The sequence below is a fragment of the Carex rostrata genome, chromosome 11, assembly GCF_964058835.1.
Source record: "Carex rostrata chromosome 11, lpCarRost1.2, whole genome shotgun sequence".
NCBI lineage: Eukaryota > Viridiplantae > Streptophyta > Magnoliopsida > Poales > Cyperaceae > Carex > Carex rostrata.
The window spans coordinates 9,428,650-9,453,470 of record NC_135928.1 but is presented as its reverse complement, the minus strand read 5'-3'; the positions used below and the strand labels follow the sequence as shown (position 1 = coordinate 9,453,470).

At 35.5% G+C, this 24,821-nt stretch overlaps 1 protein-coding gene and 1 pseudogene across 2 annotated transcripts in view; both read right to left on the bottom strand.

Annotated features, from left to right (window-relative positions):
• Positions 1-13,723, bottom strand: part of LOC144561713 (wall-associated receptor kinase 2-like) — an 85,663-nt pseudogene extending 71,940 nt beyond the window's left edge. The window contains exon 1 of the transcript XR_013513913.1: positions 13,707-13,723. The product of XR_013513913.1 is annotated as a wall-associated receptor kinase 2-like (transcript). The remainder of the gene's footprint in view (positions 1-13,706) is intronic.
• Positions 13,724-17,507: 3,784 nt separating this feature from the next.
• On the bottom strand, positions 17,508-21,446 carry LOC144561712 (wall-associated receptor kinase 2-like). Its single transcript, XM_078310779.1, has 3 exons — positions 20,552-21,446; positions 19,256-19,399; positions 17,508-18,898 (listed from the first exon to the last, which is right to left on the bottom strand). Exons 1-3 carry the CDS (start codon positions 21,426-21,428, stop codon positions 17,730-17,732), a joined length of 2,190 nt encoding a protein of 729 aa, XP_078166905.1. The 5' UTR covers positions 21,429-21,446; the 3' UTR covers positions 17,508-17,729.
• Positions 21,447-24,821: the final 3,375 nt, after the last annotated feature.

Here is a 24,821-nt window from a genome sequence, read left to right as displayed (position 1 = left end):
GAGCTATTAGCGATTAAACTTTTAGAGTCTTTGGTGAAAAATAACTACAAAATAAAATAAAATATATCTAATTGGACTTCTTTGTAATAAAAATTAATTTAGAACTATCGGCGATTAAACTTCTAGGGTCTTTGATAAAATAATTTAATAAAAATTAACTTGAAATCAAATTGAGATATGTAATTGGCCCAAAGAGAAAAGAAAAAAAGAAAAATTTCCAAACCATAATAATCTAACGGTTTGAAATTTTTATTTCAAACCGCAAGATTATTACGTGGTTTGGATAAATTTTAAAAAAACTTTGAATTCTTAATATAATTGAATATTTATATTTAAAGTTGGATATTAATAAATATGTCGGCTGGACGATCATTTTTTTTCTTCATAAAATTGGATAAATTCATAAAGGGGCCATCTTATTTCTTTAATTTTGTTTTACAATTTTTAGAAAATATTTTTGTGGTTATATATTTCTTAGTCTTTACCTGTGTTTCGATTTCAGCAATTCAGCCAAACTCTTGATTGAGGGAGGTTTTGATCTCTTCCATTTAGGATCTATCTTGCCTTTCCTATTTTGTCAAACAAATATAGATTATTCTGTTTTTATCATTATTTATTATTAAAGATTATTTTGCATAATGTATGCCCATCAAACGATATTTTCTATCATTATATCTCAATCTAACACTTTACACTTTATAGCAGATACCAGTGGATATAACCAACACAGCAGTTCGTGCTGATAAATATTTTTCATATTGCTTGATGATAAAAACAAAATACACACATACATGACTTTATTTGTTAGATTGACAAAATATAAATTAAAGTTCTGTACCTGATATTGAAAAGAAGAATAGATAGGCCGATGAAATTGTTTATTTTATTGAACTCTATAAGGTAGGAAGCCCAATTATTTCATATATGAAATGGTGTGAAGGAAGTTTGTAGATATCATTGCCGAAATATGATGGTGCTGTCAGGGGCGGATCTACTGTAGCACAGGGGGGGTCAGCTGCCCCTCCCTGGAATTCAAATTGCTCCCCTATAATTCATTTTGGAATTCTAATAGACAGAACGGAGCTCATATAAACTCTGAGCGAAACAAATTAGCGGAGCCCAAATAGGCGCTGATCCCAAATAGCGAAAATTAGTTGAACCAAAATGTTTTTATTTTTTATTTTTTTTTGAATTGTTGATTTTTTTCAAGTAATTTAGGATTTTTATTATATTGATTGGTATTTTTTTTGTTATGTTGAATTGTACCAGATAAGCTATTGGGTTTGAACCCGATAAGTTATTGGGTTTGAACCCGATAAACTATTTGCATCCGATTATTGCCCCGCCCTGACAAAAATCCTGCGTCTGCCCCTGTCCGCATATTAACTTTGCGGTCTCGGTAAATCTGGAATCTCCATAAATGAGAGTGTTTTGATTTTTTTTTTTTGTATGCTATAAATAAAAATTTTGGTCGTATGACACTAACTCCAAAATTTATTGGATAGACAGCAAACTACTAATACAAATCATTCAAACCAATTTACTTTATGAGTGATGTTTTTACATGCAAATTTTTTATTTTTTTCAAATTATTTTAGTATCAAGTCAAGTGATAACAAATGTTAAAAAATAATTGCATTAAAATTAACTTAAAAACTCTCACATTTAACCCCTTGTTTTGATACTAAATAAATTCAAAAAATTATAAATTTTGCATATAAACGCACAACTAATGAAGTAGATTGGTTTAAATGGTTTGGATTCACCATTTGAAATCTATTCGATAGGTTTTGGAGTTAGTGTTATTTAATATTATTTAGTAATATATACACGTTTAAAGTACAAATTTATTAATACGACAAGAAATTTTTTAATCTAGGTTTTTTCTTGTTGGGAAAATAATATTATTTTCCACACGAATGATCACAAATATTCAACCATAACGATTTTTTATGAAGGTCGCCTTTTGATTGAGTGCGTATCCTCTGAAATATCTCAACTTTTGTGTGACCGACGTGTTCGGTGCCTATTCGGGGCGATGTAGGGGGTCAGTATTATGTGTGCTTTGAGATTCATGCATAACGTATTTAAATGGTTGGAATTTTCTATAAAGTCACGCAAAGTTTGACATATCTCAGAGGATACGAATTCCTATTTATTGGGGATTCAAAGTTTACGATCTAACTTGGATTCGGAGTATCGAAGGCATATAAAATTAATCGAAGAAATAATAAAATACTCGTCATGCATGTGACCAGTCACACACAATTTTTTTTTTTTTTTTTTTGATAAAAGTGGGTAGCCCCCACCAGTTTCATTAGAAACATTCATAAAGTTCATTACAAAAAGCAATGAGTGTAAACACTCACTGAACCTAATCAAAAGATAGAAACGGCATAAAAGACAGTAAATGCTAAGCAAGTTTTAGCAAATGACATATTGCGAAACAAGGAAATTAAAGCTAAAGAACAAAAAATAACTAAAAAATAACAGAGTCTGAAGATGCAGAGGCACAGTCCATATAGGACTCATCAGATGTTGCAAGGACTGGATTAGAAGGGTTGGTTTCAGAGTCAGATTCCATTCTGGCTACGAGGAAGTCAGAAAGCCCCAGTCCCCCTGACCCAGGTCCTGTGTCCTCTGTACCTTGAGAAGTTTGCTCTACTTGGGTATCTGAAACCGACAAAATTGTCAGTCCTCCTCCCTGATTCAAATTATAAACATCCATAGGCATTATTAAGGTTAACTTGAAATAAGATTCATCATTTCTAACTTTGCACCAAAAGGATACTAAGGAGATTATATTAGTGCCTATACTGGTAAGGGGTGGTACAGATGTATTTTGAAAGCAGACTTTATTTCTAGCAAGCCAAATAGACCAGAGGACAGCTGCTCTAATCATTTCTACTAATAACTTATCTTTAAGCGGAATGCATCTATCTAATATCCAGAGATCTTCTAAAGTCTCACAATTAAATAGAAAGCCATTGTGTTGGGCAATCCAAGACCATATAGCATTAGCAAGAGGACATAATATAAACAAATGGGTAGTGGATTCTTCTTCTCCCACTACTAGAATCCCCAATATTAGCAAGCGTAGGAAGCGTTATTAGCAAGCGTAGGAAGCCCCCTTGCAATAGAAATAGAGCTTTTGAATTTCGCTGATTAAATTAATATTGTTGCAACGGGAGGCGCTTGCAAATAATCACGCTTGCTAATGTCTTCCACTGGCCCTTGCTAATGTCACATATTCCCCCTTGCAAATAATAAGACCCACCCCAAACACCCCAGACACACATTTGTTGCAAGGGCAACCGTTGCAAATAATGTTTAGAATTGTGTTTATATTATTTAATTGTGAATGCCTAAACTATTTGCAAGCGTCGCCGTTGCAAATGTATTTAGAGTGGGTTTTTATATTATTATATTCTGAAAGACCTTATTATTTGCAAGGGCCACCGTTGCATAAGTTCTTAGGATGCTATTTATAATATTTTATTGGTAATACGATATCTATTTGCAAGGGCCACCGTTGCAAATGTTTAACCATATTTTTTAATATTATTCTATTATTAAAGTCAAGAATATTTGCAAGGGACACCGTTGCAATTGAGTTTAGGTTTCAGATATATCAGTTTATTGTGAAGGGCTTAACTATTTGCAAGGGGCACCGTTGCTAATGTTTTCTAAGTTTCGGTTTATATTATTTTATTATAAAAGGAGGAATTTATTAGCAAGGGCCACCGTTGCAATTGTTTCTGACACCCTTAGAAAGAGAGACACACCTAAATTTGATATCTCCATTTGTGACACAATAAATATTAATACAACAATCACATAAATTCGAAATATTAATATAACCACAACAGAATACAATGTTATATTTTGAAATACTAATAACCAAAATACCATATTAATTAGCTTGTGAAGATTATGGAATGAAAAAAAACGAAAGGGTGCCATTTGAAGGGGTGGATTCATTGCTTGTAATTAACATCCACAACATAATACAATTTTATAATTCGAAAAATTAATATAAAAAAAAACATATTAATTAGCATTGGATGTGAAGGGGTGTCACCAGTAGATTCTGGAATGAAAAAAACACAAGTGTTTATGAAGGGTTTATGAAAGGGTGGCATGTGAAGGGTTGAATTCATTGCTTGGGCAATGAAGGGTTTATGCCTTGACACTATTTAATTAGAAATTGTTGCTGTCTTCTCCCCCATAGTAGTAATCTAATATGCAACAAACACCATATTAGAGTTTTCATTAGGATTAGAAAAAAACAATTTAAAGAATGGAAAATCCTAATCCTAATCATCGAAATTCTCATTCTAATCATCCCAATCCTAACCCGGTGCCCGTTATTGTGCAAGGGGCTGACGGGTTAATAATCTATAACAGGCCAGTGGTGACTCAACCCGGAGATGGTTCTGAATGGAGAGTACCGGATCCTCCAGTGCATGAGATTGGCTCTTCGGATGAAGAAGTGAATTTGTTTGGACAGAGCCCTCCCGGTTACCCTTACGGCCCAGTAGGAGAGCCTGTGAGTTTGGGACTGAGGAGAAGCAAGAGAGTTTGGAAAGGGGTGGAAAGGCACAATAATGGGCAACGGGTCAGATATTTCCCGGCTAAAAAGAAGAGACGCCCACGAGGGGGTCAAGATGACTAGTTTGGTTTGACATTACTGTTTTTTACAAATATAACCCTAGGGATGGGGTAATTTGTTTATTTGTAGATGATGTTTTTGGTTGTCAGTCATGTGATGGTTTTTAGAGTTTTTTGATAGAGTTTTTTTTATGCTTGTGATGTTTTAATTCTAAGTTGTTCCCTTCTACAAGCATACTGTTATGAGCAAAATAAGATTGAATGTTAAATGTTAATATTAACATAATAAGGACCAAAAGGAATAATACGGCAATGCACTGACCTCACATAGAAGCAATCGCACATGCATCAGATAGGCATAGTTGCTGATAATGTGGAAAAAATTTGAATATTTGTGAGCAATTAGATCATGTTAAATTAATATGTGCATTTATACTATGTGCCACTAACTGAGCCACAATAGAACACAAGAACAAAATGCATAGTATTGAAGCATCTATACTATGCGCCAGTAACAGCATCTGTCTAAGGCTGTGGTAATTGGTAAAAAAGGTGAGTGCTTACCAATTAAAAACCATCTTCCTCCGATTCATAGAATTGACCCCAATAAGCTTCTTGCTGAGCTTGATCCATTTCATCCATGTCATTATCTTCCTCACCATCCTCTACCGGATTGCTATCATTCGTCGCGCGTGGGGGTGTGACCTCCATGATGTCGTCCACTAGGTCGTACTCGTCTTCTTGAATGACGGCATTATCCCAATCAAAACCTGGTCCGTTCGAAACCTCGATGGGAATTGCCCCCATTTCCTCTTGGTAAAATTCAAGGTTTGTGTCGTCTTCATCATGACGAAACTGGCCTTTCGGGGATGTTTTGAACGCAACCCACCATTTTTTTCTTTCAAGAAGCATTGAAGCATAAGGAAGGTAGCTTACTTGGACTGCTTGACATGCCAATACAAATGGTTCATAAGTTTTCAGCCGAGACTCGTGTTTAACCTCGACAATCCCATGTTGGCGGTCGACCTTTACACCATTTGTTATATCAAACCAATAACACTTAAAGAGTACCACCTTGTTGCCTCCTTCATATGTGAGCTGAATGACCTCTTCGAGAACTCCATAGTAGTCTTGTGGGGTGCCACCTGATTCGGTTTCTCCTTTGATGCAAACCCCGCTATTTCTTGAACACTTGTCTTGCCCATGAGATTCAGTGTGATAGCGGTAACCATTGATTTCGTACCCTTCATAACAACTCACTCGTTTGAGTGGTTTCATTGCTGCCCTTCGAATGTATGGGTCGCATTCAAGGTCTTGTATTATATTTTGTCTTAACCACTCTGCGAACAGATCTTGACGTGCTTTCCAAAGTCTTTCCGGGGTGGTACCCTTGTTGAGCATAACTGCATCAAACTCCCTACATTGTCCAAGAGCTCTATTAAAATAATAATTTAAGTCATAAATAATAGTTAAATCATTGAATATCATGATATCAGATATCGATTCAGCACTTCTATTAGCACCTTTTGTATATTAAGAGATAATGGAAGTGATAAATAATAATATTGTACCCCAAGTATTTGTCACAGATCTCCGGGCAGTTGAGTAGGACATAAGTGTGTGCTGCCTTATATTCATCGTCAGTGAGAGTCCTTCAATTCTCTCTACCAATGTGATGACCAGTTTTGTCAAAAATCGAAAGGAATCCCCTCGAAGTGTTACATTTTTCATTTCCTTTTGGGTCCTTAATTGTTAAATCTTCAAAATAACACCTAGAAGTAGTGGAAATCTCTTTGACTATGGTAGCCTCAACGATTGATCCCTCAACACGTGCTTTGTTGGTCACTCTCAGCCGTTGTTCTTTGTTACGCCTTAAAATGCAAAAGTGTATTTGAGTTGAGTAATATACTACTATATGATTACAATAGTTTAATAGAAAAGACAATTTAGACTTAAACTTACCTTTCACATGGATACATCCATCGCGACCCTACTGGTCCACCCATTCTAGCCTCATGTGCCAAATGAACCACAAGATGTTGCATAGAATTGAAGAAACCCGGGGGGAAAATTTTCTCCATTTTGCAAATTGTGACAACAATATCTCTTTCTAATTGGTCGATACGAGATGGAGCCAGTTCCTTGGCACAAATCTCTCTAAAAAAGCTTGAAACCTCACATAGAACATCCCACAAGGGTTCAGGGACAAAATCTCGAAATGCAACGGGTAGTAGACGCTCCATGAACACATGCCAATCATGACTCTTCATCCCCAACAGGCTGTTTGTTGTTAAGTTAACACACCTTGACCAGTTCGATCCGTGGCCATCGGGGAACTTGACTTTATCTTTGATCCAAGTTAGAACTAGCCTCTTGTGCGCTTGTGAAAGTGCGAATGGTGCCTTCGGTTTTTTAATCTTTCCTGGGGTTGTGGTACTAGAGGTTAGGTGTTGTTTGGGTCGATTGCACAAGAGAGCCAAATCTTTGCGAGCTTTTTCGTTATCCTTGGTTTTCTTTCCCATGCTTAAAAGTGTGTTAACCAAAGCTTCCGTGAAATTCTTCTCCGTGTGCATCATATCAATATTGTGTGGCAAGAGATTGTCTTTCCAGTATGCCTCAGCAGCAATCTTTTCAAAAACCTCGATACAGCGCTCCTCATCTTGACCAGGACCCCATGAGTACCTTTGCAGGAACCGTCGCAAGATTTCTATTCTGGACCGCGATGGGAACCGGCTGTATGTCCTACAAGGTCCCGGCATTTCGGTCACTGTCAGCAGCCTTATGGTACTTACCACCTTAGTGCACTTGGGAGACGACCTGAACTCAGCGTCACCCACAACATAGAGTTCAGGTCTACCCTCTGGCCGAGCTGGTTCACGAGCCTTGGCAAGACCCCTTCCACGAGGCTTTTCATCTTTCTTCCCTTTCCCCTTCCCTTTCCCCTTTCCTTTACTCTTCATTTTCTTGCCAAAGAGTTCTTTCTGCTCCAAAGGATCAAGTTCTTTCCCAGAAAGGCCACGAGCTTCTATACAGTAGCTTAGGGGCAGACGCAAACGGACCCTCCTACAACCATCATCCTCAACTCCCACTTGGTCTCCAACCATTTCAACGGATACTTCCGGATTACCACCATTCCCCGGGCACCCCTGATCAGATGACTCCGAGGAGAGGGGGGTGGATCCCTCTGGCCTCAGCAGTGATTTCTTCGGTTTAAAATTAGGATTGGTGGGGTTGGGTCCACGGAAGGTTTTCACCGAGGAAACCGACTCAGGACTATTCTGGGAGGAGAGGGGAGCAGAGATTGGAGCTTTAGGGGCTGACTTGGGACATTGCTGAGGGGTTGGAGCAAGTTTTTCACAATTGAGCCTCTTCGATCTTCTAGGCGGTACCTGCCGGTATTGAGGGGGTGTTTTTCTTTTGGGCTTTTTCAGCGGCTGCATTTCAGCACCCGTCGCTGCCTGGTTAGCCACTGGTAGAGCAGCCGTCCCAGCTTGGTTCAGTGGTGGCGAAGCATCCGAGGGTGGCTGAGTCTGCGCCAGCGGAGCACCCGATGCTGCCTGGGTCAGCTCTGACGGAGCAACTGTCACTGACTGGGTCGCCACTGGCGGAGCAGCCGTCCCAGCCTGGCTCAGTGGTGGCGAAGCATCCGAGGGTGGCTGAGTCTGCGCCAGCGGAGCACCCGATGCTGCCTGGGTCAGCTCTGACGGAGCAACTGTCACTGACTGGGTCATCACTGGCGGAGCAGCCGTCCCAGCCTGGTTCAGTGGCGGCGAAGCATCCGAGGGTGGCTGAGTCTGCGCCAGCGGAGCAACTGTCACTGCCTAGGTCGGCTCTGACGGAGCAACCGTCCCCGCTTGGGTTGTTGAACCCGTCGCTGCATTCAAATCAGATGGCTTTGACGGAGCAACCATCCCGGCTTGGGTTGTTGAACCCAAACCATCCCTCATTTTCCTTTTCGGCGGCTGCGGGGGTCTCGACCAAATATTATTACTGGGTCGCCAACCAGATCTAGTCACAACTGGAACAGTCCGAGTGAGACTCTCAGGTTCTCGTCTAACTTGGGGTGGTGGTGACTTTGGCAAGGGACAGCGAATCATCCCCGTGTCAGCAGGCCCGGTACTGGGCTTGAGCCTAGGGGATTTCCGGCGCTGGTCTGTGTCGGCCATGATAATCTGTGACTGTTAAATCTGTTTAGTTACTGAACAGCTCATGAATTCATCAAAATGATGTAATGGGTTGTGTAAATAAATGCAATACTAAATGAACAATTGAATACTGTATAAATTTAACACTTATTGAATATATCGTTGTCTTTTGAGAAAATTCACAAGTATTACGTCATTTTTATATCTATCTCCAATCTTTAGTCTATAGTACAAAAATATTGGAAATATTGATGATGTATATTCATTATAGATTCTAAGTGAATAGAATTTAAATATAGTTTGCATTTTTATAACAGAACAACTCCTTCTCAGTACCTTAAAAAAAAAACAAGTGCCTTAACAGAAACCCTTGAATCAAACATGGTAGAATTTTCAAAATGCATCTAAATTAAGAATAAAATATTGGTACTGCTATGCACAGAAATGACTCATCGGTAAATACAAACCTAACCTAATTATACTATGTACAAAACATTATAATATAATTACTGGTATCGTAGCTATGAATTAGATCAATGAGAAGAGCTAATTGCTTGGGGTATAATTCACTTACATCAGTGTTCCGATCTACTGATGAGTTGGACCAGAATTAACTCCTTGAATAAAATGCGGCTTGCTTAGATCTGGTTTAAGAGAAGTGAGAAAAAGAAATTAGGAATTAAGCAAACTAAACAACAAATGCATTTTTTATTTATATCTTCAACAGATACTTGCATTTTTGCGTAAATAATTCAAGTTATTTCAAATTAATAATTGATACAACTAATTTATGGTACTGAAAACATAATAGTGCTTTCTCGATTATTCAAAAATAACCAAGACCGACAAATCTATGTACTTATCCCTAAACCCTAATTTCACATTTCAATTATGAAATATAATTATAACTTGTAGACAGACCTGTTTCACCCAGTTGAAATGGAAAACCCTAATTTCACATTAAAAATTTGCTGGTAAAGACAACATATTTTGGTGAAAAATTAAAACCCTAGATCGATGAAAACTTAAAAAGAGTACCTAATACATGATTGCGACCTCCTTAATCAGAAAACGGCACGTTGTTTGTCGAAACTAATCCGATCTCCGATCGACGGAGTAGCCGCCGTCCTCTATTCAAGATGAGAGAGGCGAGAGAGTAAAGAAATGCTGTCGGAGCGGCTGAGAGAGGCTGTCGGAGCGGCTGAGAGAGGGATCCGATCGGGTGGGTATCGGAGCAGCTGAGAGAGTTTGCGCCAGGGAGAAATGGCGAGTTGAGAGAGGCGGTAGGGTTTTGAAAAATAGAGAAAGGTGAGAGGGTTTTGAAAAAAATGCTAAGTCCAAACGATTTGAATGCCCTCTGCCTCGCATTTACTCAGATGCATCTGCTCCCTCCCCGTTGCTACCACTGCGGTAAAGTACAGTTTATTTTAAAATCTTAGCCATCTGATGCCATTATGCACGAATCTTGATTGAAGAAAACCCCATCACATGTGGCGGATTTGAATGAGCCAATCCTAGTTACTTGAGAGGAGAGTAAGCCCTTGCTCTTATTCCTACGGATGGATGCATCCATTGCGAATCAGAGCCATTGATTGCCTATCGAACTGCTCAGAATTACTGTCAAGCATATTTTTTATAGTGCATGTACAGAAATGGTTATCAATAATTCATAAAATATAAATTATATATTTTTTAAAATATTCTCTACACAAATAATACATGTAGTAGTTATTTTTATTGAATATCAATATATCATCATCATTTGCGTGTTTAAACCTTCTAATAACTTCCCAACCGTTGGTTTTCGCTTTAAATCTCAACGGTCGATTTGCATTAGAACCTCGTTTAATTGGTTTCAAGATGATCAAAGTAAAGAATTTAACATAGTGAATAAAATAAAAAAAAACATTTTCGACCCGAATAGGCCTCGATCTAGCGATAAGTGTTTATAGCCGTACGATATTCCGTTGTTCCGTTGGTTCGATGGATAGGGTAATTAACATCAAACTTAATCAAACTTTCCAAGAATCAATTAATTACGATAAATTTCTATTTGAACGGTTTCGATCGATCAAGGAAGCAATTATATTAACAATCCTTTAGGTTATCATGCAACCATAGTTCTTGTTACATGTTCATCTATATGGTGTAAGTGTTTTAGAGAAGACTATATATTTCATTATATCAACATCACTTGTCAAAATAAAATGATAATATAATTTACACCGTCAATCATCGATTATGTCCTAAATTTCGTCAATATCATTTTCAACTAATTTTATTCCAAAATAATGTGAATAATTTTATAAGTACTGTTGATTTATCTAATTATCAACTCAATTACGAGTTGTTACACACAAACAAAAACCTTATTCTTTTTACAAAATGTTAAATTAAAATACATATATATGGCTATGACCTTATTTACTATTACTTTACAGTATAAATAAGTGCAAATTTATTATTATGTTATTTACTCTTCTTTCTACAAAATAGTAAATTCAAATTCGAAGGAACAAAATAGTGAATTCAGATACAAAAATCATAATTTATTAAAAATAGTAAATTAAAATACATAAATTAAAAATTGTATAAATTTTACAAATTCAATTGTGCAAATAAATTTACTAAATCCCTATACCCCTAAATCCCTAATCAAGTAAGCAATGGCACAACAGATGATTTCTGAGAAATGATGACTTTTCATTAACAGAGCAATAATAGCTTTGTGCATTGCACGTCTTACTCTTTTAGACCTCCGAATAACACTACCAGTGTATTACATGAAGTGAAAGAAGCTCTCTGTATAGCTGCGAAATTAGGTTTTCCCCCCATAATTCCCCCCCGAAATTTCATCTCCCTCCAAAGTCATCATCATATTGGAGCCCCTAATATACCTCACATCCTACGATATAAACATTAACGGTTGAGATTGGCAATGGCGCACGTGTCTAGATAATGTTCTCATCATGATTCGTGCCCAACTTAATGTAACGACAAAGATTCGATAATTTACCTGTCGCCTTCGGTTAGATATCTCAGAGGAGAAAAAGACTTCCCCCGACTAAAACCCCTTCCCCCGCTTCTCTCATCCATACCCTCATTTCGTATCGACCCCCAATTTTTCAAAGAAAACCCAAGTAGTTGTCTCGCCTCTCTAGCAGCACCATTGATGACCTTGCTGGACTTTTAGGTCTCATCAGTTTCGAAAACACTGCAACAACAGCACCTCTGGTTGTAAGTAATTTGTACCTGGAACGTATTACCTCAAGTTGTTTATTTCTCGTTTAAGTACTCTATGTTGCAAACCAACTCGAAAACTTTTAAAAATGTGGTTTTGTTTTCATTGCATGCAAGTGCTAGAGTTTAGCTGAAATGGGTTTTTGTTAACATGTACCAATATTCACACACTTCTCTGAAATTAGAAAGAAAGGGTTACGATTTGTATATTTTGGCAAATAACACAATTTATCCATATTATTTTGGGTTAATTTTGGCCATCACCCTTCAATACATCTCCAAACTCTTAGTTGTTTACTAATTTAGCTATTTTTCATTTGGTAACACACTTGTTACAGAAAAAGGGCAAGTTTGTCTTCTAGTTTTTTTAATCAAAGTTTAATCAATATTTTTTATAATTTAACTAGAGATAATTTAGAATTGATTAAGTGTCCGTTAAATAAGACATCATTGTAAGAGTTAAGGGACAAATAAGTCCAATTTAAGACTTGAAGGGTAAATAAGAAATTGGAGAACACTTTTACCAATTCTAGGAGATTAATCCAATTTTTTTAATCATACTCATATTTATTTGTTAATATTTTACTAGTAATTAACTAATATATCATTAATTTCTGAATTTTCTTCTTACTTAAACGGTTCTTAAGGGTTACACTTAAATTGACAACAAAGTTAAACTTGGTTCTTGTTGACAATATTATCATAATTCATTCAAAATGATGAAGGGTTACACTTAACTTGGTTACACTCAAAACTAAATTTAATTTTGATAACATTTATCTTTCTATAGGTAGACAGAACAATATGCCTCCTCGGAAATCGGCTCTGAAAAGGTCAAAGGCAGCTACATACAAAAAGAGAAAGCAAGCAACCGATGCCTCTTTGGAAATTGGGGGCAGTTCAATGGTTCCGACAGAAGTTGAAGTACCACCACCAAAGAGAAAAGGAAGAGGCCCTGCAATTGTGCGAGACGCGACAGAGGTGGTCGAAGAACGTCCGATCATATGGGTGGTTGGGAAAAAGGAGTTCACCTGTGAAGAAACAAAAAATGTTAAACCAGGGGATATCACCAAATCGATCACTAGGCTAGCTCTCAACTACATGCCTGGACCACTAAGAAGTAACGTTAAAAATAACATTACTTGTGTTAATTCCTTTACCACATGATATTATGAATAATATACAAAGTCGGACTGTGTCATCTTTGTATTATATTCATTTTTTGGTTTCTTAAGTAAATTATAAATATATAACTGTACTTCAGTTATATTGCATGCATTATAATTGTACTTTACTAAGGGGCCCATAAAATATCATCACTCATTATAAATGAGGGACAATGATACTATTGACATATGACTTTCTCCCGCACAAGTTATATACAAAAAACTTATATTTGATTAAAACATTTATTAAGTTTCTACAATTATTAAGAGATTCTAAAGATGAGTAAATTGAATATGAAGAGAAATTTTCTCTATGCACTGACTAATCTAATTGCAGATTTGCCGCTATCAAAATAGCACTAATCTTCATGATATGAAATAAGTAAGATTTGAGATAACTTTCTTTTTAAAGTATGTACAAGTATTATTAACTGTTTTGTTAATTTTTCGTTTTTCATGATAGTACCTATAATTGGAAGTTTTTCATCTCAGTTTTTTCTTTTAAAGATGTTGGAGCCTTGGGGGTTTAGATACAACTTTTCACTATTTAGCTAAGTTACCGGACTGAAGCTAATTAAGCTCACATAAATATCAAATAGAAGTGGTACGTCAACGTCAACGTCAAATAGAAGTGGTAATCACTACAAGAAAACTACCCTTTCCTGGCACTTACAAATGCCACCAAATGTGCTGAAAAATGTCACCAAATACCTATCCCGGCGTTTAAACAAGTGCCGGCAATACTACCGTCGGGAAAGGTCTTTCCCGGAGCTTCCCTAGGTTTTCCTAGCGCTTACAAAGCACCGCCCAAAGTTTGCTTTTCCCGGCATTTGCAAAGTTCCGCCATACTTGTTTTGATTTTCCCGACGCTTATATGGCTTTTCCCGACGCTTATTTGGCTTTTTCCAATGCTTAAAAAACGCCGATAAAAACCACAAAAAAATAAAAAAAATTCAAATTTAATATTGGCATTAGAAAACGCAGGTAAAAACTATAAAAATATAAAAAAAATATTTGCGCAGAAAATCCATAACAATAATTATATATAACATTTCACTTGTACAGAAAATCCAAAGATCACTTCTACAAATGAAGTATTGAATTATTGTATACAGGTTCATAAACATTATAAATCTTGTCTTTTTGAACTAGCAGACTTATGCCATCGCTCCTAGCCTAAAGAATATTAGAAAAAGAAATTAAATGAGATGGTAAAGGGAACATAATGTTATTTCATAATTCATTTTTGGAGAAAATGAAGATGTCAAATACAAATAACTCTTCAGTGAGTCCAGTCTAGACAATTTATACAAGAGTGCCATAAAAATTAGAATTAACTACTTACTTACTTAGAGATCTATTTTGTACCGCTTTTCTTCTCCTCCTCCTTTCTACCATTTGTGTACACTGCACAATATCTCAAGTCAATACGTCGAAAATGATATATTTCTTGTAGTGAGAGGAGCTCACATTGCTTAAAAAAACCCGGCAGCTTTATGACTCTCAGGGCCAGCTCAGAAAACCCATTGAACATGATCATCACTGCTCCGAAGAAAAGTGCACCAAGGAATTTGTTTCCATTGGTCGAGACGTCGCAGTGCATCTTAGTGTGCAAGAACACCATCATTACAACGAATGCTATTATTGTCAACTGATTTCTTGGTGCTAAAATTGAAACGGTTGGTTTTGAAATTCCAAAAAAATTGCCGTTTGAGTAAATATTGAAATCTGGTGCAACTTTGGATATTTTTTAAAATTTAATTATTTTTTTGAATATTTAATTAGTCTTCAGTTCATCAAGTCTCTTTTGGTGATTCGGAACTCAGATTTGCACGGATCTTGATACCGATCAAAGAAATCTCCGTAGAAATGAGCAAATAAGAAATTAAATAATGACACCTATATTCTATACACCGACCTTATTGAGGGAAAGTTAATCCGAAATTACAACTTGTGTAGTTTTGGTTAGGGTTGGCAAAATGATTCATAGTTCGTGATTCGATTTGAGTTTGATTTGAGTTTAGTTCGATTCGAAATTAGTTTGTTTTGAAATAAATCAAACCCAATTCGGTTTGAATCTTATTCAAATCAAACTCAAACTGGGCATAATTCGTTCAAAATTGATTCGCGAACTATTTACGTTCGAATCTCAAATAATACAACTAATGGATTCAATCATTAATTTTCATAATGCAAGAACCAAACTTATATAACAGCTCAAAATTGTTAATATAATGTTAACTTATAATCGAAAAATATTTCAGCAGCGTAACAAATTAACAATGGAATAAGTTTCATTTGACTAGGTCTATGCCATGATTTTAATCAATCCAACAGCGTAAAAGGTAGGAAAATCTTGAACTAGTCCATAATCTATTAGTATGAATTCGTAAAAGGTAAAATGAAACTGTGTTAATTTTGTAATTAGAGCTCTCAAAAAAAAAAATACATAAACTACTGGTGTAATTAGAGCTCTCAAAAAAATTTGTAGTTCAGAATTCGATTGACTTCGTTCGAAAAATGTGTAGTTCGCAATTAATATGATTCAAAATTAGTTCGATTCGAAACAAATCAAATATAATTCAGTTCGAATCTTATTCAAACTCAAACTCAAACTCAAATTAGGACAAGTTGAATTCTATTTGATTCGTTGCCACTGAAAATATATGATTCTATTAGGACAAGTTGAATTCTATTTTGATCAACCAATATTTCTTTAATTTGCTTAGGACCAGAAAATATATTCATTTTGCAGCCATATGATCATTTTAATCTTCTAACACTTTGACTAAGTCGTCCTCGATTAAATACACAAGAAATGGGAAATTTCCCATTGGACAATGGACTTTGACAATTGAGTCGTCCTCCATCAAAACAATTGAGCTCCAACGCCAATGAAAATTAAAGAAAATTAAAGTAGAGTTAAATTAAAAGAAGAATAATATAGCTTGAAATTGTGCTCCAACGCCAATGAATGTTTCCTTAATTTCTGCGCTCATCGAGCTATCTCCATATATTGATCTTCTATTTTGCTCTAATAACTCATTTATCTGTAATATATTCTATCTGAAAATTCAGCTATAGTGCTCCCTCCAGATTATAAATATTGTGATAAGCATAATAGCTTTTTCCTTCATCGTGTAGAATAGATTAATAAATGAAAGTAACAGTTTCTTCTACAGTACAATATTGTGTATATAAACGTGCAACGCATTCTAATTCGAAATTTAGTTGCTAACTTTTTCCAACTGGTTTTATATTTACTTTTAAATTTTAAATTTTGAATTATTAATATTTTATAAAAATAGGGACATAATACAGATATAATAAATAAAAACATTTGAACTCTTCTCTTCGTTAATTTATGTACACCACTCGAATTTTCTGATTTAGAGACTAAATCGGTCAACAAAAATATGTGACCAACGAAATTTAATGATTAAATTTTTATTATTATGTCCAATTGTGGCTGCATTCGATGAAATATCTAACAATCATTGTTTCATGAAAATCTTCATGTTGGCGCGGGAAGTGTGTGATGTGAATTCGCGCCTTTCGTCCATGTCAACTCCAAGTTCAGGTCCTCTACTCATCTCTCACCTTACAAAATTTTATATCCGTGTTCTTATATCAGGCCCGGCCCATTTACGAGAAGTTAATTACTTACCCAAAGTCCAGCCCATTTGATTCTTTCCTTCCCTTTTGCGCTTCCCCATCCATGTTTCTCGACCCAAAGTCAGAAGGGATCCGTATCCTCCCAGGTACCTGACTCAATACAATTGAAACGGACGACTTAGATTTACTCTCAGACGGTCGGGATACGGGGCAGGATTATTTGTGCTTTGAGATTTGTGCCAATCTATTTTCGGACTGTCCGATTCAATTCTACTCAGATTGGTCACCTGAGGGAATACGAATTCAGTCAGAAGACCTCATATCTTGGCGCGATTAACCCCAGGTACTTGGGGCTTCTTTTAGTCTGTCGGTTTCCAGTGTACATGGTTTTGCATTACACTCTGATCGTAGGATCTCATTCTGGTACTCCAATGTTTTTTTTTTTTTCCTTTTTTGATAATTACTATACTGTTAGCATCATTCTGTTAGTATCATTCTGGTTAAAAAATAGTTGTTGCGTATATATCAATATGAAGAATCCAACTGAAGAATCTTGTACTACTTAAAAATAAACACTGATATGAATGTACATAACTGGCTCCTTGAGTATTTATGGATTAGTTTTCAGCATATTTAAAGATAAATGAACTGAATTATTTTGTCTGATAAGAGATATCTATATAGCAATTATATAACACTACTCAAAAGTAAGCATAAGCAACAGAGAATATTCATTATTAACAGTACTAGTATTTGTAGAGAAGCTTCTCAACCTTTATAGTACACATGAGACAATTCATCTGGGAAAATAATTGGAACATTGCTACTTAACTAATACTGCTGAATAACCTCCCGCACCACGAAAAAAAGGGAAAAATAAAAGCAAATCCATATATAATACACAAGAGAAGAGAAAGGTTAAAACCACACAAACCATTTGGGCTGCATCAAGCTAACGGCCAAGTTCAATGCTTTCAACAACATTCCTCTCTATACTGAAATTACCAGTATTTTCCATCTCCATATGACTGGATGATTTACCAACCAAATTTTCTGTCTCTTCATAATTGGTATTTTCCCAAGGATGGTTTTTGAGTCTTCTGATTCTATCAAGCTCCTCTGCTACTACTTTCATTGTTGGTCGATCTCCCCCCTTCACATTTAGACAGTCCTTAGCCAGCTCAGCAACCCTATAGATGATCTCCTCATCTTCCTCCCTTTTTATTTGAGCATCTAGAAGGTCATCCATTTTCTTCTCTTTCATAGCAGCGAGGAAACGCGATGAAAGATTTTTTTCTTCCTCTGAAGCTTCAAAATCAACTACTGGCTTACTGGTAAGAAGTTCCAGAAGAACCACACCAAAGCTATACACATCACTCTTGTCAGTTAGTTGGCATGACTGCAAGTATTCTGGGTCTAGGTAGCCACATGTTCCTTGCACAACAGTGACGAATTGAGATTCATCGGTTGGAGCTAGTATTGATGCCCCAAAATCAGATACCTTGGCAATGTAATTTTCATCTAAAAGTATATTCGAAGACTTGATGTCTCCGTGGAAGATTGGTGGAGATGCTGAGTAGTGCAAGTAAGCAATTGCTTCTGCTGATTCATGGGCAATCCTTAAACGGGTTTCCAGGGTAATGGAAGATCTATGTTTTTGATCATGAATATGGTGAAATAAAGTCCCACATGAGATGAATTCATACACTAATATTGGGACTTCAACCTCTAGGCAGCAACCAAGAAGTTTTACAATGTTTTTATGGCTTATTTGAGACAGAATAAGCATTTCTTTGCCAAACTCTTTCTTCTTGCTCTCATTGATGATCTTACATTTTTTAATGGCAATTAATTGATCTTTGAAAGTACCTTTATATACTGTACCCTGGCCTCCCTGACCAATGATATTTGAACTATCAAAATTGTTTGTTGCTTGTTCTACTTGTTGTTTGGAGAAAATTGTAAAACTGAACCCCAGGTTTGATTTAATCTCCTCTAACAAAATCCAACCACCATGTTGTTGAAAGTACTTCTCCTTGACTTTAGAAAGTTTTCTTCTTTCCAATGCCATATACATGCAAAACCCAATGAATACTAGTAGCAAAATGCTGACGCCAATTCCTACAATATTGTAGATCCGTGTATAATTAGTTTGAAGCATAATTGCTAATTATTCATTTTGGTCTATGAAATCAGGCAGTTATCGTTTCAAAATTTTCTTCAGACAAGGAGAAAGGCACATTATGATTTCATCAGTGGTTCACTGCATTTAATAGTCTATAACATGAATAAGGGCCAATCTCGGAAACTGTACAATTTGGCTTCATGGCAATATATCTACGCTTTGTTCTTCCTATAATCTTACTTTTATTGTCATTTTAGACGTTTTTTTGGTTTTATAATTAGTTTGTATTAGAAATTGAATGGATGGAAATAAATAAACTTAAACATTATATTAAAGAAAGTTGATTTAAGTACCAATTAGAAATGGCATGTATAATTCACAGTCTCCGGCTGCAGAATTTTTTTTCAGACGCATGATTGGAGGGCAGGAGCACTTATATTTGCCAGGTAAATTATGGCACTTCTTGGAACACGGGTTATTGGCACATTCATCAATATCTACAAAATATATAATAAACAATTAATATAAAATAATTGTTACAGTATATATTTGCAGAAAGTTGTTTAGTAATGATGACCTAGGTAATAATAAGTTCATTATATCAATTCCTCACTATTGCCATATGTTCAGAAAATTTAAGTAAACTCATGTTAAAAATGCTCTTGAAAATACTATATACACTCTACATGGGTTCGCCTGTATCAGGCTGTCAGCAACTATTAACACCTTGTACAACATTACTATGCAAATCAGATCTATATTTGGAGGGCTTAATCTGGACCATAAACAGAAGTTACACATGAATTATGCGAAATATGTTCATAAATTATGACGTTGTTTGGGCCACGAAAGCTTATGGGCTTATGTGAGAAGTCATATTTAGTTCCAGCAGAAGATAGTTACAGTTCTGTTCCCTAAATTCAATCTTTTATTAAAAATTATTTGACATGATCTGCACTCTGCAGGACCAATCCTGACATCAACCTTCCTGACCCAAGAGGTATGAAAATCTTTACTGTTGACACATAAATTGATGTGAATCAATAATTAAACCAACCCAGTACAATATGAGAATTTAAAATGTCAAACCACTCAAATTAAACCTGAATCATGAATTTAAAACAATCAGCATTTGAAAAACTCGTGCTGACTCAAAACCTAAGCAGAACCCTAGAATTGCAAGAACCGAGAATTTCATAAAATGAAAAGATGCAAATGGAACCGAACTTTGAAAAAAAAAATTGGACCATGAATGACATTGAACCTGACATTTATCTAACATGAATACAGTTTGATATTTCCAGCTTTGCACAGAAAATATGAGATGGGTTTGTCAGAACCTGCCGGTCAAAGTGTCAATACTGTATATCAGATCTCACTGAACGTTACCCGTGTATTAGGCAATTCTTTGCAATAAATTATGTTCTATCCTTTGTATATCATACCAGCTGAACAATATCTATGACAATCAGAAGATCAAAAGAGGACTCATAAATCTCAAGATTGTAGAGGAAATGATACTAAACATATGTATTACTATAGCAACGGATTGCAGTATCTGATTTAAAAAAAATAAAAGATAGAAAGAACGAAAGAAAGAAAGAAAGAAAGAAAGAAAGAGGGAGGAAAAAAACAACAGATTATAGTACCTTTGCAACCACCAAGGAGATAGGGGTTTCCTTCGTACCCCTTGTTGCAGCTGCAGAAATAGCCTGGACCATTCGTGGAGTCGACACAGCTGCTATTGCTGCTAACACATGCATAGCTGGTCTTATTACGTTGTGCCATTATGCAGGTCTCATTGCCTATGGCCCAATCCACCACAATAGGAACTGTGCCATTGTTTTCATGCCTGAAGTTGGTGGTTGTGATGTATGCGGTGCTAAAATTGAAGCTGTCTTCTTCAATAAGCACCGCATAGCTGCAACGACTGAAGCTTGAGACATTAGAATTGTTGAAGTTATGATCAAAACGGACTGTGTAATAGTTCATTCCCAAAGGAATCGCAGTCTGGCAGCAACCAATTCCTGAGCAAGAACCATTAACAAGGCCCTGCATACTTAAGCACACAGAAACACACCCTGTTCTATACCAAATGTTATCACCATTTCGAAGGTAGAAATAAGCGAGTGTTTGGGCACCAATTGCTGTTAACTTGTTCTTGGTATTTGAGAACCTAAATGGTGTTCTGGTCAAATTGAGAGACCAATCTGTACGGGAAACATTCTTGACCGTGCTGTTGTAACACTGCCAAGAAATCTGGTTTCTCATTCGAGCTTGGCTCGGAAACAGCGAGATATTGACCACCTCCACGTTGGAAAAAAAAGGTTTGTAGGTTCCATTTTGGTTTCTGGTACAATTGAGCTCGAATTTTTTGGATAGCGCACAGCTCTGGCCTATTCCAAATGGGTACGGGATATTGACATCCCCGCAGGTTGTTTGGCAACCAAGTGGTTCTTGTGTTTGTGCAAGTGAATTGGGAACAAAAAGCAGCACTAGAAGGTGGAATAAAAGAAGCCAAGCCATAACTGGTAGCTTTTAGCTAAGCTTGCTCTGTTTTCTGCTAAAGGACCGAAGCTAAGCTGACATAAATAGGAAAAAGAAGTGGTACGTCAAAGTAAATGCACTGACTTAGTTGACTTGGATTATGATAATAGCTTGTGAAACCCATATATATTATTCTTAATACGCAAACCAATTTTTCGTATCCAAATTTATTTGCAAAAATGTTTATAGATGCTAACAAATATATATTTTTTATTCCTTGAAAAACGTGACCGATGCTATAGTTTTTTATTTGGATGCTTGTGTTAAATGATCAAATTTTTTATTTGCGTTTTAAATCCTAATTCTACATATCAGAAAATCTCAGAATTAATAGTTAAGCATTTTTTTTGGTAATACTAACAATAATAATAATAATCATAATCGTAATCATAATCATAAGTTTAAGCATTTATTAATTTGATTTCATATGCAAGTAGTATATTACATATGGTGCCTATATTACCAAATTCTGAAGTTTCAATATTTGGTTTTAAATTAAATTTTACAAGTGTGGGACTAAGACGAGAATGGAAGGAGAGAAAGGAGGGGGGTTTAGAAGGATGTGGGACGAAGACGACGAGGGAAAAAAAACAGGTGTAAATGGAAGGAAGAGAGAACGCTAAAAAAACATAATTAGATACAGATTGGATGGACAAAAACAAAATGGTTACTGTATGCGAACAATAACTAATTTTTCTAAAATTAAATATATAACATTGATGAAAAAACACAATACTTCATTGAGCTAACGGTCAACAACGTAAGAACTGGTTTCTAGCTGCCATATCACATCCCTTTTGAGTTGGTTGGAGCTTTGCACATGTTTCAACTTAAGTACTTGTCATATCCCTTTTGAGTTAGGGAAAAACTGACCCACGAAATTGATAAATCAATGAGATAGAATTCAATAATATTTTTTATTTGTTTCTCTTTGTTTATGGTATTTGATAAGACCAACGTGATAAAACAAATATGAGTTGGTTAATTAGCTTGTTGAGTATGAATATGGATATAACTTTTTTCATTAACTTAATGAATCTAGGTGTGGTTAAATTTTTTTTGCACCTGTTATCTTATACGATAATTATAAAAATAAATTATATGTATAAATGTAAATTCATATCAGGAATCGATGTATTATATGATATAATTTTATTAATGGTCCAAATATATATAATATAAATTTATATTTATCTTTTTTTTTATCCGTTTTGAAATCATTGATTTAAATTTTCATGAGACAACTTAGAATTTTATTGATTTTGTAGTTTCACTACTAGAATTCACTCTTTTTTCATGCTCCCGAAAATGGCTTTTTCCAAGGGATTACCCTTGAAAAAAGCCCAAAAATCGCCATTTTCAAGCGCTACCCTTGAAAATACTACCGTTGATAATACCCTCCTTGGAAATAGTCAGTATTTCCAAGGAGACCGTTGGAAATACTATTTTCTAGCTTTTTTCAAGAGACTACCCTTGAAAAAAAGGCCGTTGGAAATACTTTCAAATTTGACTTCTGTCTACATTATTTTCAAGGGGAGCATCGTGGAGCCCACTAGATTATTTTCAAGGGAAGCATCGTGGAGCCCACCAGATTATTTTCAAGGGGAGAGAACATGGGTCCCACTTGAACATTTCCAAGGGTGACACCCCTGGGACCCACTTGAGTATTTTCAAGGGCAGTTTATGGAGGACCCACCCCAGCAAATTCATGGCCAACAAAAGTGGGCCCCACCTGGTCAGATGTTGGTGCTATTATTTGAATGGGTTCGTGCATTTTTTCCATGGAAATACCTCTGAAAATACTAGCCTCCTTTTTTTTGTACCAGAATGCTTTCATTGGATTATTCTCCCGGTACCAACCCAATATTGCTTTACAATCCCCAATTCTCATTCAAACTGATAACACATCTTACAAATCGATAAAAAACACATTGAGAAAAGAGATTGCAAAACATTTAATAAGCATAAATCATTAACATAGCATAATCAACACATTGTATCAAAAGAAAGTGAAAAACCCTTTACAACACAGTATTGTGTACTTGCACACTACTAATATACCCAAAATATACCCACTATGCTATGAGTTAACAAAAATTCACATAATAAGTTACCACCTAGTTTCTTGATATGTTAGAGGTTGTAAATTCACCAAAATGTGCACTTTCGGACACTAAAAGGTCTGGTTAAAGTTGAAGATAGATTGCCACCTACAATATTAAGAAAACATCCATGTGAGCATCCATGTGAAATTATCGAGTCTGTTACCTACAATATTAAGAAAATAAATTATGAGAATTATATTATTATTATTAGCTTGGAAATGTATTTTGCAAAAATGTGATAAGTTACTAAAAATTGTACTCTACCTTGCTGCTGTTTATCATGGACGATGGCAAGTTTTGCCTGGACATATAGTTTGACTTATCCTCACTGTAGAAGGTATAAGTTAAATCTCAGTTGCTAAAATTTCAATAATTGAAATTAAATAATAATAAATAAAATATTGGATGTAAAGTACATGTTGGTACCCAGGACTAACATGGCCATACCATTATAAACAGACAATAGATTGACAAGGTTAATTTGTTGGGTATCTTTGGTTATAATGATCAGTGTGTCAATTGTCAAAGTAGTATCTAATTATGGTAGAATGAATCTCATTATTATCACTCCATGTTGTGTTTTTAACTTGACCATCTTGCTAGTGTAAATTTGATAAAAAAAGTAACTAGATGTCAACCAAATAATAGTTTTTTGTTCTTTACATCAACTGCTTGTGGAGAGGCTAGTTTTCAATTAATTCAACATGTTTGAGGCAAATTAACCACTTTATATGCAATTTTAAAACTAGAATTGCTAAGATAAACCAATGTTCGATGATGATCACAAACACAATTAGTAGGCATCAATGCAAATACAATAATGATATGAGGTGCAATTTGAATTAATAAAAAATGCTTTGCATATAATTATGGTCATACAAGCAAGGATAGGTATAATGAAATACTAGTTTAAACTTGATTAAGCAACCAAAGTAGGAAACATTTTCAGAAATTGGCATACCTGTACTGTACTGGTACTGTACCAATGTCTCGTCATTTTCACAATTTTAATCAAGTGATTTGTATCAGTGTACCTGTACTGTACCAATGTCTAAATAATAGAAAATAGAAGAGAAGGCAAGCAATATTGATACCAGTATCATAAAAAAATAGCAGGCTTGAAAAGATATATAATCTATGATACCTTTTGAAAAAGGACAAAACTATCCTCCTTATATGGATATCTAAAGCAGAGTTACAAATATCATTAATTGTCAAATAAAGCCTCTTAATTTTGGGCTAAAGACTAGAAAGTTCATCATTATTT